The sequence below is a fragment of the Falco punctatus genome (assembly GCF_963210335.1).
Source record: "Falco punctatus genome assembly, chromosome: 3".
In the NCBI taxonomy this organism is placed as follows: domain Eukaryota; kingdom Metazoa; phylum Chordata; class Aves; order Falconiformes; family Falconidae; genus Falco; species Falco punctatus.
Window position 1 is genome coordinate 106,329,286 of NC_137582.1, and position 15,887 is coordinate 106,345,172.

At 59.7% G+C, this 15,887-nt stretch overlaps 1 protein-coding gene across 2 annotated transcripts; it reads right to left on the reverse strand.

Moving 5' to 3' along the window:
- Positions 1-236: 236 nt before the first annotated feature.
- Positions 237-12,396, reverse strand: ARHGEF16 (Rho guanine nucleotide exchange factor 16). 2 transcript variants are annotated; one of them, XM_080380321.1, is made up of 14 exons: positions 11,113-12,396; positions 10,380-10,431; positions 9,737-9,906; positions 9,105-9,161; positions 8,462-8,622; positions 7,254-7,406; positions 6,470-6,599; positions 5,696-5,770; positions 4,506-4,598; positions 3,636-3,790; positions 3,017-3,226; positions 2,572-2,645; positions 2,010-2,111; positions 237-1,558 (listed from the first exon to the last, which is right to left on the reverse strand). In XM_080380321.1, the coding sequence occupies exons 1-14, from the start codon at positions 11,824-11,826 to the stop codon at positions 1,419-1,421; spliced, it is 2,286 nt and encodes a 761-aa protein (XP_080236447.1). In that variant the 5' UTR covers positions 11,827-12,396; the 3' UTR covers positions 237-1,418. The 2 variants fall into 2 exon arrangements, 1 of the variants encoding a protein (XP_080236447.1); XR_013926991.1 differs by lacking the exons at positions 237-1,558; positions 2,010-2,111; positions 2,572-2,645; ... (1 more) ...; positions 3,636-3,790; positions 6,470-6,599 and having other exon boundaries at positions 4,572-5,770; positions 7,254-8,622.
- Positions 12,397-15,887: the final 3,491 nt, after the last annotated feature.

Genomic DNA, 15,887 nt, shown 5'->3' on the forward strand with positions numbered 1-15,887 from the left:
CAGCTATTCTGCAGGATGCTTTCCTAGAAGCGCAGGTGTGGAGGCCAGAACAATGCTGCCAGCAGAAGGACGCTTGCTTTTCCGAGCTCGTGGTGGGGAAAACTGGCTCCCCAGTGTCCCCCCAACACGGAGCTGCATGCTCAGGGCCACCCGTTGCCACTAACAGGTTAAACACCGGGACCCACCGGCGCTGCTGACACTGCGTGCAGTTCCCATTTAGGCGAGGAGAACGCGGATTTCACTGGGCTCCAAGAATTTATTGTTAATCTAATTAATCTGTTGACAGTTTAATCAAAACAGCCACATCACAACAATGCTGCCCCTGTGACTCCAAAGCCAGGCAGCGCACGGAGCTGCCTCATCCTGAAATAGTAGGTGCTGGTTCCCCTCCACGAGCTGTGACTGGCTGAGCATCGAAGACCCCCAGCGGAGCTGCCCACCCATCTCCTGCCACTGGCACTAAAGATTTGACCCATAAAAACCCCAGATGCAAACTGCTCCACTGTGACTAACGACCCTGCCTCAGCCCTCTTCGTTAATGACTTGTTGGTGCTAATCCTGAGGGAGAAGGGGAGGAGAGGGACCATTCTGCTGTGGGAAGGCTGAGCTTTGACACCCCCCCCAACTACATCCCTCTCCAGGAGGACCAAAACCCCTGCTTCTGCCTGGCCATCTCAGGAGATGGGAAGCGCAGCAGGGGCTGCAGCACTGCTCCTCTTGGTGTGCCTGGCTTCCTCGGCTGGCAGGACTCACAGATTGCTTCTCTCTGGCCGGAGCATCCCATTCCTGGCCCCAGAGCTGACTCCAGAACAGCTTGGACTGCACCAGCCCCCAGCACCTGCCAGTTCAGCGTGGGACTGATGGGCGGTGGGCACCCTCGCCCTGTAGAGCGTGCATGAAAACCAAGAATAATTGTGGAGGGGGAGAGAAAAAAAAAGAAACAGGAGGGGAAAACAGGGTGAAGGAATAAGCCTAGCATATAGATTTAAGTTCCTAAAAAATTCTTGATTCAGGTATACTCTCCCCATGTGCCGGGTCTTACCCCACAAGGCGTGCAGCCAGTGAGAGGGAGAGAGACGGCGGCACGAGCCGCTTCACAGAGCCCAGAACACAGCCGCAGCCTTTTCAACTTCAGCCAGCACCTTGGCTGCCTCTTGAAGCCTGTTCCAGGTCATTAATATGAGCTTTGGCCAGGAGCGCTCAAATGCCAGGTCTCACATTAATTAGCTGCTGTCACGGCCACTACAAAGGCCAGTGCGGAACGGTAAGATCTGCCGCCTGTGACAGTTCAAGGGAAATGAAATTCAAGAATAAAGGCTCTCCCGCTCCCTTCTCGCTACGGGCTCAGTCCGCAGAGGTTTGAAGACCCCTGACACGCCATGGCAGAGGCACCTTCCCTGGGCCATGAGCCCATGAGCCTACACATTGGTCTCGAGGCGCAGCCGCTCCATCCGGCGGACGTTGCACTCCACTGCCGTGCGGCTGGTGATCTGCCGAGCGCAGGACTGGGGAAACCAGCCCCTTTCGCCGTCCCTGAGCCTCTCACCCCAGCACCAGCCTAGGAGGAGAACAGAGCTGGTCACACAACGAGGAAGGGCCAGGACTCCTGGGGACGCAGGTGGAAGCAGAGGGCTGCACCGCTCCCCTTCCCACAGCGGGGCCAGCTGGAGGCACCCGGGGAAAGCTTTGCAGGGGAGGAGGTTGTGGATTTACTGCCTGTTCTGGGGCTTATTTCACTTCTGAGGTCTCTGCTGCTGGTTGCCAGCCACAGCCTGCACACAGGAGGCACTGCTAAGCAGCGCAGCAGCCGCCCATGGCAGTGCCACCGTCATCAGCCTCTGGGGACCTGCTGGGACACAGAGCCAGCCAGCGACATGGACCCCACCAGCAGCTAGGGCTTCCTGGAGGCTTCCAAAAACTGCCAAAATCCCAGTTCAGTGGGATCAATGAAGCTTCCCCACACACAGCTCTGCCCAAGGTAAGCCTTCCACACCGTGGCTGGCACTTACCATCCTCGCCCCCCAGCACGAGGACAACGTCTGCCTGCTGCAGGGAAATCTCGTCCGCCTGCTTAGCCAGGTAGGCGCGGGTGATCTCCACTTGGCTCAGCTCTGCAGATGACAGCAAGAGGACAACAGGGACCCAGTGAAAGGCAGGACCAGCACCCCTGTTTGGCGGTGCCCCCCTCCCCAGCCCAGCCTGGCTGCCCACCCCTCCAGGCTCCACCGCAAGTCCTGCTCCGTTCCCCTTGGCTCTCCTGCTGCCCCCTCCAAGCACGAACGCGGGGAGGGAAAGCCAAATCCCAGCCTACCACCAGCCTGAGGCATTCCTGGAATTTCATTGTGCTTCCTAGGAAATGTATTTAAGGTTTATTGTGACTGATAACTTAATGGGAGGCAATGCCCAACGAGCAAGGCGCGGTACCCTGAGCTCCCCTCTCCATCCGCACACATCCTCAGTTCCTTCTCCGGCAGGAGCAGGTAAGAACAGGGTAGAAACCTGCAAATGCTCCAGCTCGAACACAAGCTCTAATCCCCGCACAGCCAGCCCTGCCCTCCAGGATGCTGGTACCTCCTTTAGGAGTGGTGTCAAGCTTTTCCTTTTCTCTGTGCATCAGCGCAGCAATCCACCGGGCCCGGTCACTCCTGGCAAAGGGAAAGACCAGATTACAGAGAAAGCCTTAGAGACGGCATCCGTGTTGCCAGCAGTAGCTTGGAAATTTCCTGCAGGACAAGCATTTGATCAAGAGCATTCAGCGTAAAGATACTTCACAAGCAGTACACACCACCCAGCTGCTTTGCTTAATTTGGACGGTGGAAGCGTTACATGGGAATTATAAGGGAAATCAGAGAGAGAAACAAACAGCAAGGGGAGAAGCCTGTGCAGGTCCCCCATTCCGGGAGGAGGAGCGGGGAGGGAAAGGGCGCTTTGCAGAAGCCTCAGGGGGATTTCCAGGGCACCAGTTTATCCCACAAACAAGAATGTGCACCCTGTGAAATCCCACCAGCCCACTCACAGTGTCTCTGCCGACAGCACGATCTCCTCCCGCTTGCCCTCGCTGTCCTTCTCCATCACCACCCGGAGCAGGTGCCCACCGGCTGTGCCGCGGGCTGTGCCACCGCTCCCGCTCTTGCCAGGAGGAGGGGAAGGTGGGTCTGCATTCTCAATCTTCTCCACCATGACCTGGTCCAGCGTGGCGTAATTCATGACGGTGTAGCTCTCCTCGCTGTGGCAAAGACAGGATCAGCCAGAGAGAGGATGCAGCCGGCGAGGACCCAGCTGCCACCCAGTGCCAGCTCAGAGCCCCGGCAGGTGACGTTCAGCCTTCACAGCGAGGACATGAGCTGATGCCCAGGGGCAGGACATGGCTCTGTCACCTTGCCAGCAACCCACAAACAGAAGCAAGGCCATGGGCAGTGGAGCTGGGCGCTTCCCTTCTGGCTAACAAGGGACACTTCAATAAAGGTCAAAACGGGGAAATCTCAAGAATTTCTTAAGCTACACACTGCTTGGGCAGCTGAGGCTTTCACCCCCTTAGTTGTCTTCCAGGGAAAGGAAGCCACGTGCTGCTTGGGCAATGAGATTTTCATCCCCCTAGTTGTCTTCCCAGGAAAGGAAGCCCCCCTGAGCCTTACCTCTTCTTCTTGGTTATGATCAGGACGTCATTGAACAAGAAGAGGTAGCAGAGCCTGCCGGCGCCTCGGCGGAAGATGCCCACCTCTTCCGACAGCAGCAGGTGCAGCTCCCCCCGCTTCAGCAGCCAGCGGGAAGCGGAGATCAGCGGGAAAGGCTGAAACGGATCCAGGGGAAGTCTGACTTCATACCCCTCTCACAAGCAGCACACAAAATCAAGCCAAGAAGCTGTATTTGAACTTGCAGCGGCCCCTGGGCTCAGTCAGGATGGACACATCACATGCTTTTAGATATCTTTTCCAGGAGGCAGGCAGGCAAGCAGAGCAGCAGTGCACCCCGCTGCAGCCCATCTGGAGACGCAGCCCCCCCAACTGCAGCCGTGGGGCACAATGTCGAGGCTTTACTGCTGCCCTTGAGCGAGCTGCCCACATCTGACAGTCCGTACAGACAGACGAAGCCCCAGGTCTGTCTGGAACAAGACAGCAAGGGCAGGCACTGCTGCCAGCCGACCCACCCACGTAAAACCTCCTCTCGTCAGAGGCGAGTCCAGCTCTCACCACTCGTGTGCAGGAGGTGAAAGCTCAGGGCAAGGCAGAAGAGACAGTGAAGGGTTGTGAGGGACAGCGGATTATCCAGGCCTGAACCCTCCGAGCTGGCAGGGCAGGTGCCCAGACACTTCTATTGAAGTCAGAACAGCAGGAAGAACGGTCACCCCGGGCACGGAGCGGTGGTGCTGCTCCTGGCAGCAGCGGTGCTGCGGCTGGCCAAGGCTTCCTGGAAGGATTCCCGGGACAGGTCTGACACGCCTGGGCTGGGCCACTCTAACAGCACACCCCAGCAGATCTCCCCCTGCCACTTCCACAGGACCTCACCTTCTTTTTTCCAAATTCCAGCTGTTTCTGCAGGGTGTACATCTGCTCTGTCCTCTCCATAGCACGAGCTCCCTCATTGCAGTTCTTCACAAGCTAGAAGGAGAAAACCACCACAAGTGGAGAATGACGGGGTGCTGAGCCCATCCATCCCCCGCACTGGCACCAGTACTGCCGGCGAAGGCTGCCCTGCGTCCCCGGGCAGGGGGAACAGCCGGGTCCCGGCACCCGTGACAGGCAGCCGGAGGGTCCCCTGCCAGGGATCTCCAGTGGAGAGATGGCACGTCTGCTCTGCCTGCAGAAGGACCAAAGTGAAACCACACCAACACCGAGCTTCACCGAGGGGCAAGAGGAAGAGGAAGAATCATCTGAAGAGAGGAGGTTTAGACAGGAGGATAAGCAATCAGACAGACGGACGGGAGGACAGAAGCCTTCCACAGGCAGGGGAAGCAGCAGCGCCCTTTGCACCGCCGAGAGGGCAGCCGCGTGGCACCCCAGCCCCTCGCGCTGCCTGTCCCAAGCAGAGACCCCCCTGCCAGCCGCCCCCCCAGCCCACGGAAGGGTGGTCCCACTGGCCCAGCCAAGGCAACGTGCATTTTGTCCCCCCACTGGATGAGCGAGCGGGACAGACCATGAGTGGCAGGAGCACACTGCCAAGAGCCGATCTTTAGGGACACAAAAGGAAGAGCTGCCACCGCCACTTTGGTGGCCATAACCTCCATGGTGCATTGCCTTGTGTGGATGACCACCAGGTGGGAAAGCAGATGGAGATGAGACGTGGGAGCAGGAGCAGCACACGGCTCATGACTGCTACTGCTTCTGCTGCTCCTTCACTCCTCTACGCTTTGCTTTGTTTACTGCTCCTTGCCTACATCTCCAAAAACCATGGCAAGCGTCGCAGCTCGCTGTCACCTCAAGGGAAGTTCTGAGAAGGGAGAGCACTAATGGAGAAGATGACACTGAGGGAAGGACAAAAGATGGGCCAAATAGAGAAGAAGTCAAGAAAAGGAAAAAACCCAAGATCAGGTGAAAAAGGTGACCAAGGGAGAAGACATGTACCCCCAGCAGCTATTTGGAGCAGAGAAGTCTCAAGTGAACCGATGCAGGGAGGAAAACCAAGAGGCCAGAAGGGCAGGGTGAGGGAGCGGTGCGCTGGGAGGAAGAAAGGTGGAGGGCGGGCAGCCGGGCCTCACCTTGCTGATGGCTTTCAGCGCTTGGGTGGCAGCTCCGTATGCTGCAGTGCCTGCTTTTGTTTTTTGACAGAGGGTCTAGAATTTCAAGATAAGATGCTTTAGTGATATTGCAAGACTGCGCACCAACTGCTTCCCTGGGATTTCAGGATGCGACACGTGCTCGAGCTGTCCCCAGCCGCCAGCCTGGCAGTGGGACAGGTCAGAGCCAGGTTTAACAGTGCTGGTAGCTGTGAAGCCAGTTTCTGCTGGGACTTTCCCATCAGATACGTGCCTGACCAACAACGTCACCCTGCACACGGGGCAGCCCCCCCAGCCCTCACCCCTGCAGCCTGTTACAGACTGGGAGCAGTTACTAGAAATCCCATACCCAGCAGCTTTGCTGTTTAGAGCTGCTGGGTCCCAAAGTCCTGGATTTCAGTGAAGACCTGCTTTCCCTTCCTGGGCCACCTGACCATTAATCAAAGAGGATGCTCATGCCACCACACCCTGGGTACCCAGATGCAGCACGGGGCACTGAAGGGCCACATGTCACTCAGGTGGACGGTGCCGAGATGGGAAGCGTTATTCACAAAGCCTTAAGCTGCGCATCTGACACCCACGAGAAGCAGATTACTCTGGATCCAAATTCTGAATACAGGCTCGAGCATCCCAGCCTCAGCTCCCCGTGGGATGGAAGGCCAAGCAGAAGGCTGTCCTGAGCTCAGCAAACCAAGAAGGGTATAAACAGTCACCTCTTCACAGGGGCCAAGCAACACCACAGTGTGACTTACTTACATCTAACAGCAGAGGAAGACGTGTTACCCTCTGCATAGGGAGAATGAGAAATGAGATCATTGGCAGGCCTCCACATTCTGGTTTCCTTTCAATTTGTTTCAAGGTCTCTTTAAATAAGGGGTTTGTGGTTCTGGAACAGGACAAGAAAGCACCATTAACTCTCTTCTTCAGTTATCAAGATTCTCCAGCAGCCTTCCCTGCATGGGATATGCAGTGCAGCGACCGCTCTGCCTCTGGTGCTCCGTGGCAGGTGGCCATGCTCAGAGCACGCAGCTGGGGCAGAAAATGGACTGATCCATTAAGCAGGCGATAGAAAAGCACGTGGAGATGTTGAGTCCACTGGCAGAAGGGTAATGCCATAGATGTGCCAACAGCGGACACAAATGTGACCTGTACCACCAGTATGATGGGGAGAACAGCCTCCATACAAGTCCCTAACACACCCCATATGTGTTATTGATGTATTTGATATATATATATATTGATGTATACTATAAGACCTGCCTGACTTCAGTACATGGTAGCATCACCCCCACTTATCCTCGTCCTTCTTACAGCACAACTCAAATCATGTCCTAATCACCCTGCACAGACACACTGAGGTTTAGAAGTTGACCTCTGCTCAAAAAGCAGACAGCCTTCCCTAGGGAAAAGGAAACAGCCACAGGGAGCCACGTGCAGGTCACGGCCCCATTTGCCCCATGTGCAGCCAGCCAGCCCCCTGCAGCCCGGAGACCCCTTGCAGGTAACCTCTTTGCAAGTCCAAGCCCACAGCAGTACTCACAGCAGCTTCTGAAGTGTCCTCTGCTGGTAGACTTCATTGGAGCAGTAGCTGATGTAGGGATTGAAGTGGTTTGAGGCGTGTTCTTCCACTATGTCACTGATGTCAGGAATTAGAATGTTTTCCTGGTGTCGCTTCTCTAGGTCTTCAAAGAAGCTAAGGAGAGAATTTCAAGTAACTTCACTACACGACCCATAAGGGCTGAACAAACTGAACAGATGTTTAACAACGCTCCCACTGCAACTCTTCCCGTTTTCCCAGAGGGTCCCTTCTGCACAGGTCAGCTCCGTGCAGCGGAGACAGCCACACCCCCAGCGTGGCTCCCAGCAGCTCCGCTGCAGAGATGGGGGACGCAGCTCCAGAGCTTCCCCGGCCCCCAGATGCACACGCTTCCTCCGTTCCCGCACAAGATCCCTCCTCCGCTTTAGCTCTCTGGGAAAATTAATTTCTGCCCCATCAGGGCCGCTCCTGCCCAGCTGTGGGAAGCCGCAAGCCCTCGCCGCCCCCGCAGCAGTTCCCAGGCCTGCTGCAGCCCTGCCTGCGCTCTCCTCTGGCTGCTTTCCCACACGGACACGGCTCGCCGGACGCCCCCAGCACTGGCTCCTGGGGTGTTCGCTCCCCTCTCCCCAGCAGCAGAGCCCACGCTTGCACTGGCTCTTTGAAGGTGCCATTGCAGTTTTGGCACTGCAGCAATCCCCAGCCCGCGCTTCGGAACAGCAACTTCGGAGCAGCCACAGCAACTCGGCTGCCCCATGCCCCATGCCCCAGCCTCAGCGGCCCCCGCTTTCGGCCACGCCAGAGCTACCGGCTCCCCCTGCCCGGCTCCCCAGCCCAGACGCAAAGGGAGGGACCACTGCTGTGGCAGCGCCGGGCACCCGAGGAGGAATTTCCAGGCAAAGCAGAGCAGGGGGATGGGGCTCAGCCAGCTTTTGGTGCCCCATTGCAGCCACAGGGCTGAGCACCACTGTAATAATCCAGTAAAAAACTGGGTGTCAGGATAACAGACATTTCCACTAGACATTTGAGTGCCGAGCGTGTAACAGCAGGAAGGAGCTGCCCGGCAGCGTGCCATGGCACAAGGCACTAGGCGGGATGTCCCAGTACCATCAACTATCCAAGGGACGGTTGTTTTCAATGGGAAACAAACGGAGGTCAGAGCCCCCCTTCCAGACCCGCCTGGTCCCAACCCCCCGCCGACGGCCCCCACTTGCCTCGTGCTGACAGTCAGGATGTCGCTGATGTTGGAGAAGAGGTGGTGATGCTCCGTCTGCGTCATGGTCTCCTTCAGCTCCTCTGACCTCATGAAGTGGCACACCAGGATGCCCAGGCTGTGCATGTAGGAGTACTCAGAAGTGATGATCTCAAACATTGCCTGAAAAAAGCAGGGCACTGGAGATGCGACAGCACAAACTGACAAAACAAGGCAGTGAATTAAAACTTGCTGTATCTTATTTACATTCGGTTGGCACGAAGCCACTGGAAATAGCTTCGATCCAACAGTACGGCATTGCCTCTACCATCTCAGGCACTGCCTGGCCTACACCAATAACTTCAGCGTGGTTTAGGACACTCGGTCATTAACAAGCCCCAGCACTAAGACATTTCCCCTTCCAGTGGCTATTTCCCATCAGCATCCAGAAGAGTTGCCTGCTTCCCTGCCAGGACACGGGGATGAGCCCTCCAGCACCACCCAGTCCCAGAGCTGGAAGCAGCAGCACAACAAACCCCATAGGCAGGAGCTGAGCCCTGCTCCGTGCCGACCCCTGGGCTCGGGGGCTCAGACATGGCCACGCGCGTCCCTGCTGCTGTCGGCGCTTACGCCGCACTCCTGGGCATGTCTAAGGCTCCTCTCACCTCCTGCCGTTTGCGCTCTTCGGGGGATATCTTTCGCAGGATGCCCGCTTCCAGCACCTGTGGGCGAGAGGCCGGGATTAATAAATAAATAAGTAAGTAAAGACAGACGAGCTTTAAGATCCCTTCCAACCCAAAACCATCCTAAGAGTCTACGCTCAGCAGCCGCCTCCACGCCACCGGCGGTCCTTGCACGCCCTCTAGTGCGGTCCGCGGCTGCGCCCACCCCGCGCATCCCACCCGCGCAGCTCCCACCGCAGCTGCCAGCCCACGGCGGTTCGCTGATGCTGCTCCACGGGAGGAGACCACCCTCCCAAGGGCCAGCGGGGAAAGCCCGGGTACCCAGCCGGAGCCTTCCCCTGTCTGTGGGTGAAGCTCCCGCAAGCAGCGGCTCAGCCGGCATCCCAACGAGCCTGGGCAGGAACCTGCGTGTCCCAGCCGGGGCCGGACAGCCCCAGAACATCCCACTGCAAAGACTAATACCGCAGAATTAGCCCCTCACAGCTTGTCTGGTAGCTCGGCAAGCTTTTAAAAGACACGCAGCTGGGGCTGCAACACAACTCGAGCACCGGAGCAGCCCGTGGCGAGGGCAACTGTGGCCTTTGGGACCCTCCGGGCTGGGCTGCTGCCCCTACCTCCGGGAGCTGGCTCCAGGTCACCTGTGCCGGGCGATAGCTTTGCACCACGATAGCGGCATCCGGACGGGACGGGTCTTCTGGGATGGGTTCCTCCAGCAAATCCTCATCTGACTCATGGCCGATGGAGTTCAGACCTCTCTCACGGATTTCCTGATACAGCCGGGGCTCTGCAGAGGAGAAGGCATGAGGTCAGTGAAGCCTGTCCCAGCTGCAGCCCATGGCTCCCCTTCCCAGCACCACCTCACCCCATCGGCCAAGAGCCCTGCCATGAGCGCCAGGGCCAGGAGCCAGCACCTCCCTGCTGAGGCTGGACTTTGCACCGATCAGCCAGCAGCTCCTGCTCCTGACAGCTTCCCACAGCCACACACCGCACACAGCTCTCCCCCGTCTGCCCAGAGCAAGCTAAGCCGGGAGCGAGCACGGCCGCAGCCTGAGCATCACCGTGCCCCTGGGAAAGCAGGGCTGCAATGCTCCTCTTGCAGGTGGGGAAACAGAGGCAAGAGCAATGGCCCCAGGCCAGGGACAAGCGGCAGCACACGTGGCAAAGGGACTTCTAGGGATTCACATCCCCAAGAAGTGCCCTGCGAGGCTGGGGGACGCCAGAGCCGGTGCTCTTGGCAAGACGGGAGGCAGCACTCACGGTCCTTGAACGAGCCGCCGCGCTTCTGCACCCGCCTCCGCCCAAAGGTTCTCTGCAAGAGGAAGAGGAGAACACGCTGCAGTTACCGTATTTCTGTGGCCCTGGGAAGCGTTTAGCACCTTCAGGGAAGGGAAGGTACCTGCGCAGCCAGTCAGCAAATACCACCCCGTTCTTTCAGCCCAATTTTTGTCTTAGCTTTTGTTTGCCTTACCAAAGTGACTCAGCTTTCACCTTGCGTTATCGGGGTCACCATCTAAGCCATTCTGTAGTTACGCCGCTGCCTTTCACATCTATCTGCCTCACACCTGGACTTTGCCTGCACTGGAGTCTCCTTTTCCCCAGACCGGCTTCACCCATGTTTATGTACAACCAGCCGCCATCTCGGAGCCACACACCCGGCCAGCCCCACCCTGCAAACAGGCCCGCAGCTGCCTGCCGACAAGCGGGGGCCCCGGTACAGCCAGTCTCCCCCCCCCTAGAGCCATGTCAGCTCTTCCCAGGCTCTCTGGGGACCTACAGCATCTGCGGGGCCATGCACGCTTCCCAAGGCACAAGTCACATCAGCAGGCTCAGCAAGCCCTGCCAGCTCCATGCCGGGCTCACGCAGCTCTGTAACCCACAGGAGCTGCAGGAAAAGGGCTCTGCGGGTCCCCAGCAGCAGCACATCACCAGGGAAAGCAGGGCTCCATCTCCACCCCAGAGCAAGTGGGCAACAGTGGCTGCAGAAACCCACCTTGTTCCTGCCGGGGCTGCGGGCAGGCAGGGCGCTGCCCTCCTCCGACACGGGTTTCAGCGAGGGGACGGTGGCCACCGGCTCCGGCTCCGTGCCCAGGCCCTTCATGGCCGCGCGATAGGACATGTTCCTCAGGTTGCGCTTCAGCCCCCCTCCACCATCATCCTCCACCTCCGGGGAGAGGCTGGGGACGGACACCCGCTTCGTGTCGGGGCCCAGGGGCTCCCGGCTGGACCCAGCCGCCCCGAGGCTCTGGTGCCGGCAGGGGTTGGTCTTGGTCTTGGTGGAGACAGCCAGGCTTTTGGGGATCAGCTGCTGGGTTCCCACCTTCAGCGCAGCCGGGCTGTCCGTGCTGAGGACAATGCGGTGGGGCTCGGCCGAGGTGGGAGAGGTGGCTTCGGGCACCGTGGTGGAGCTGGGCCTCCTGGGGAGGTAGGTCGGGCTGGGGGGCTCCGGCGGCACAGGGTGGCATCGGTACTCCAGGAGAAAGGTCTTGTCGTCCACAAAGCTGCCAGGGGGGCTCTGAGACATGGTGGCGGCACAGTGAACCAGAAAGCTGCATAAGACAGAGACAGACGGCTGAGCACCTTCTTCCAGCACGGCAGAGGGCATTTCTGCAGCCACGGCCAACGCACCGATGCGCATGGGGAACCCCTGGACAGTGCAGGACCCAGGCTCTGCTCTCCCCAGGCGCTGCAGGCGGGCAGAGCCCATACAGACACCCCCTCACTGCCCGCGCATCCCTCAGAGCCGGGCTGGTGGCTCCTGACACCCGTGCCCCGCTTCAGGCAGAGCAGTGCAGGATGCGGCCAGGCACTGGGGAGCAGCCAGGGCAGGCCTGGAGCCCTGCTCCTCCTCCGCCACATCTCCATGTCCCCTCGAAACCCCCTTCAGGGACTAGGGGTGCTACCACCCAAGTCACCAGGGCCACCCTTTACCTTCCTGGCCTCCACCCCCCCGGGCTGACGTGCTGTGCGGACTGGCACCTGTCCCAGACCCCCCGGGGTGGCTGCACAGCACCACAGGCACCGTCCCGTCCCCACAGCTCCTCGCCCCGGGCGAAGCGTACCGAGCTCCTGTGCCACACCACGTACCCAGCACCCACAGAGCAAACAGCCCACAGCCCCTCACACCCACCACCCACCCCATTGCACCATTTGAGGAAAACCCCCTAGTTTAATCGCTCTCAGCCACCACCTTGCTGCGTGCCATCGTCACCTCTGGCCGCTCCCTCGCCAAGGCCACAGACCAGGGACAGAAATTGTGGCAGGAAGGTGCTGCCCTGCACCGCAGCAGCTCCCCAGCGCAAGGTGCCCCCATTTCCCTGCCCTGGGCCCAGGGACACGTGCCCCTGGCCAGGGGGCTGCCCGACAGCCCCTCAGGAGCACTGCCTTCCGCTCGTCACCCCTGAGCTGAGGACCACATGTGCCCTCGGCACAGCACCCAGCACCAGCACCCAGCACCCAGCACCAGCAGCAGGCATGCCTGCAGCCAAGGTGCTGGGTGCTGCCAGCTCCTCCAGCACTGCACAGCGACATGGGACCCCCCGCCATAGGACCCCCTGCCATGGGAATCCCCCACCATGGAACCCCCCTCTTCCCACATGGGACACCCCCCTGTCATGGGAATTCCCCTCCAAGGGACCCCCCCGGCATGGGAATCCCCCTCCAAGGGACACCCCCCTTCCCATAGGCCCCCCCTGCCATGGGAGTCCACCATCATGGGACCCCCTCTTCTCCCATGGGACCCCCCCTGCATGGGAATCCCCTCCAAGGGACCCCCCCCCCTCCACGGGACCCCCTGCCATGGGACTCCCTCTCCCCCATGGGACTCCCCTACCCACAGGAATCCCCCACCATGGGACCTCCCATGAGGACCTCCCCTCCCCCGTGAGACCCCTTCCTCCGCCACGGGACTCCCCCACCCACAGGAGCTCCCCCTCGCCCCCCCCACCCCGCCGCATCACGGGTGCAGGGGGTCCCCTCGGCCCGGTAACTCCCGCGCCCCCAGTCCCGCGCAGGCAGCGGGGCACAGCCGGGGGGGCAGCCCCGGCGCGCCGCGGCCACAGAGATCCCCGGGACGGGCGGGCCCAGCGGGCGGCCGAAGCCCCCCCGGCTGCTCCCAGCGCCGGGACCCGCCTCCCCCCGGAGCCCAGCGCGGCAGCCGGGCCCTGCCCGCACTCCCCGGCGGGAGGCGGCCGCCCGCCCCGCACCTACCCGCGCCCCGCGGAGCCCAGCGCGGCGGCGGCCGGGCCGCGGCGGGGGCGGGCTGGGGGCCGCCCCGGGGAGGGACCGGCAGCGGCCCGGCCCCCTCGGCCGGGCGGGGGCGGAGGGTCCCGGGGCGGGGCGGTGCCGCTCGGCGGGAGGATGCGCTCGACCTGCGCGCCGTGCCGGGGCCTGCCGGGCCGGCGGGAGCGAGCAGCCCCCTCCCCCCCCGGCCACCTGCCGGGGCTTGTCGCCGGTCCCCCGAGTCGGGGCTTGCGCAGCGCCGCCCTGCGCCCCGGGCTGTCCCCAAGGTCACTGAGGTCACAGCGTTCTTGGGCATCCCCCTCCCCCGTGTCAGGGGGTGACAGACCCCCCGCTCCGGCCCCGGTCGGTCGGGCCACCCGCACCCCGCTGCTCCCGCAGGGGCGGCTGCTCGCCCGGACGGCGCCGCCGCTGGCCCAGCGCCCTCAGCCCGCCGGGCCGGGCCCGGGCTGGGAGCGGACCGGGAGCGGACTGGGAGCGGACCGGGAGCGGACTGGGAGCGGGCTGCTGCGGGGGCGCGCTCGGGGCTGCGCTCGGAGGTCGCCGTGCCCGGAGGTCGCCGTGCCGGGCCGTGCCGCCGGCAGCCCCAGCTCCCGCTGCCCCGAGCGGCTCCCGCGCGCTCCCTGGGAACAGCCCCTTCCCTGACCTTCTGCCGCCCCCCGCCCCGGTTCTCCCCATCCCCACAAACGGAGCCTTTTTCTCGCTGGTCTGTGGTGAAGCTCAAGTGCTTTCCGGATGACAAAGTCCACTTGTCAGCAAAAGCCTTTTAAAAGGCTCCGTTCTCCTCTTGCCGCGGCCTGCCTGACAATCCCTCTATTATCAGGGCTTTCTTATCCCACAGATTTTTTTTTCCCCTTCGCTCCGGGGCTAATAAGGAGCAAGGCTGCCAGCCGTCACGGCGGGGCTGAGGGTTTCTGCTCCAGAGTTCAGCCGCTGAGACTGAAACCTTCCCCGGCAAACTCCAGGGAAGGGCTATTATGCTGGATGTGGGATGCCATCATTTGCTCCCGATGAATGACTTTTTGAGCAGAGACCATTCAGCAGCGCGGTAATGCACGGTGTTAGCGCAAAGACCCTGCTTTCAAGTCATTTCTGCTCTCAGGGCCCCTGCTGAACCATCTGACCGCTATCACTAGATAGTTCACCAACTCTCAGCTCATCGTTGTGAAAGGAAATATCCTTGACATTTTCAGATAATGCTTCATCCCAGCCCGTCCCCCCACCCCAGAACATCCTCACTCTGCCCCACACAAGCTCCCCAGCGAGAAGAACGCATCCCTCCAGCAGGATGCTGGCATGGCTCAGCAGCACCGCCTGGTCCTCCCGGGCCCCGGCAGCAAGGAGGGGTGTCCGTCATTTCATTTCAGGGTCTGTTGTTTCATTTCTTGAAGCTCTTTTGAAGTCTTACCAGCCAAGTACATAAAGTACCCGACAGCAAAGCGAGAGTGCTCCTCAGCGTTATGCCATATTCTTCACCGTGGAACCCTCCTGCCAAGTCTGGATGGCACGAGCGCCGGCAGCCATCCCCTGTAGCCCTTGGACGAGGACAGGAAGGTGCTGCCAGCCCCACCAGGGCTCCCTGCTCACCCCCCCACCTCCCTGGAAACCAGCCCCCCCATCAGAGCAAGACCAAAGAACAGGCAAGTGAAACCCACGGGCGAGGGTGGGAAGTGCCATGGAGCCTCACGGGCTCGCTGGGAGGATGTGCGGCACGGCAAGCAGCCGAGGCGGTGGTGGACCAGCTTCCTTCTCCACCTGAACAAGCCACCTGGGAAGAGGAGGGGTAAAAGCTGTTATTTTTGCAGCCTATAAAGATTTGGAAATCCAATTCTTCATCAGACTGTTTCTTCCCGTCAAACACCCAGCTCGCTGCTCCTGTACAGGGTTCTCAGTGACGTTCCCCTTCAATTCCCCGAACACCCTCATGCTGCTCCTGTACACTGTTCTCCTTCTGTGACGTTCCCCTTCAGCTCCTGGGCTCGCTTTGCCCTGCTGCACCTTCACAGCCTCCCGTTAGCACAGCCAGCAAGTCACTCCCACCCCCCCACTGCACATGCCGCTGCATCTCCACTGCTCCTCCAAGAAAAAAAGCTCACAGGACCATGGCTTATAAAAGCACACAGGTTTATTGCATATCAATCTCATGTATAAATTCATTGTAGCATTGGAAAGATTACATTTGGTATACATTCCTATTCTACAGCATTAACCTCAAAATCAGCTTTTTCTATTCATTATTTTAAAGGAATTTCTCTACACAAGTACATTTGTCTTTTATCACAAGCATCAAAATGAAATTTGTAAAATCGCTTTTTTTAATTATTTTCTACACTTCATATCTTTTATTTCATTATGCTCCCAACAAAGCGATTTCATATTAATTAATAACTGCCAACACTTTTTTTTTTTTTTTCCTTCCTTGGCAGTTCAAGGCTTCTAGCCTCGGACGCAAAATCTAATCACATATACAATAAGTGCATCTACGGAATTTTTTTCTTTTTAATAAAAATTTCACAAACAGACACAATA

Bases quoted from the DNA above. Each gene is read 5' to 3' on its own strand.
- ARHGEF16 (XM_080380321.1), bottom strand. From the start codon at position 11,826: ATGGGCTCTGCCCGCCTGCAGCGCCTGGGGAGAGCAGAGCCTGGGTCC. The intron at 4,599-5,695 runs GTGAGGCCCGGC...TTCTCCTTCTAG, and splicing joins CGCTGAAAGCCATCAGCAAG to CTTGTGAAGAACTGCAATGA. The intron at 1,559-2,009 runs GTAAGTGCCAGC...TTCTCCTCCTAG, and splicing joins CGTGCTGGGGGGCGAGGATG to GCTGGTGCTGGGGTGAGAGG.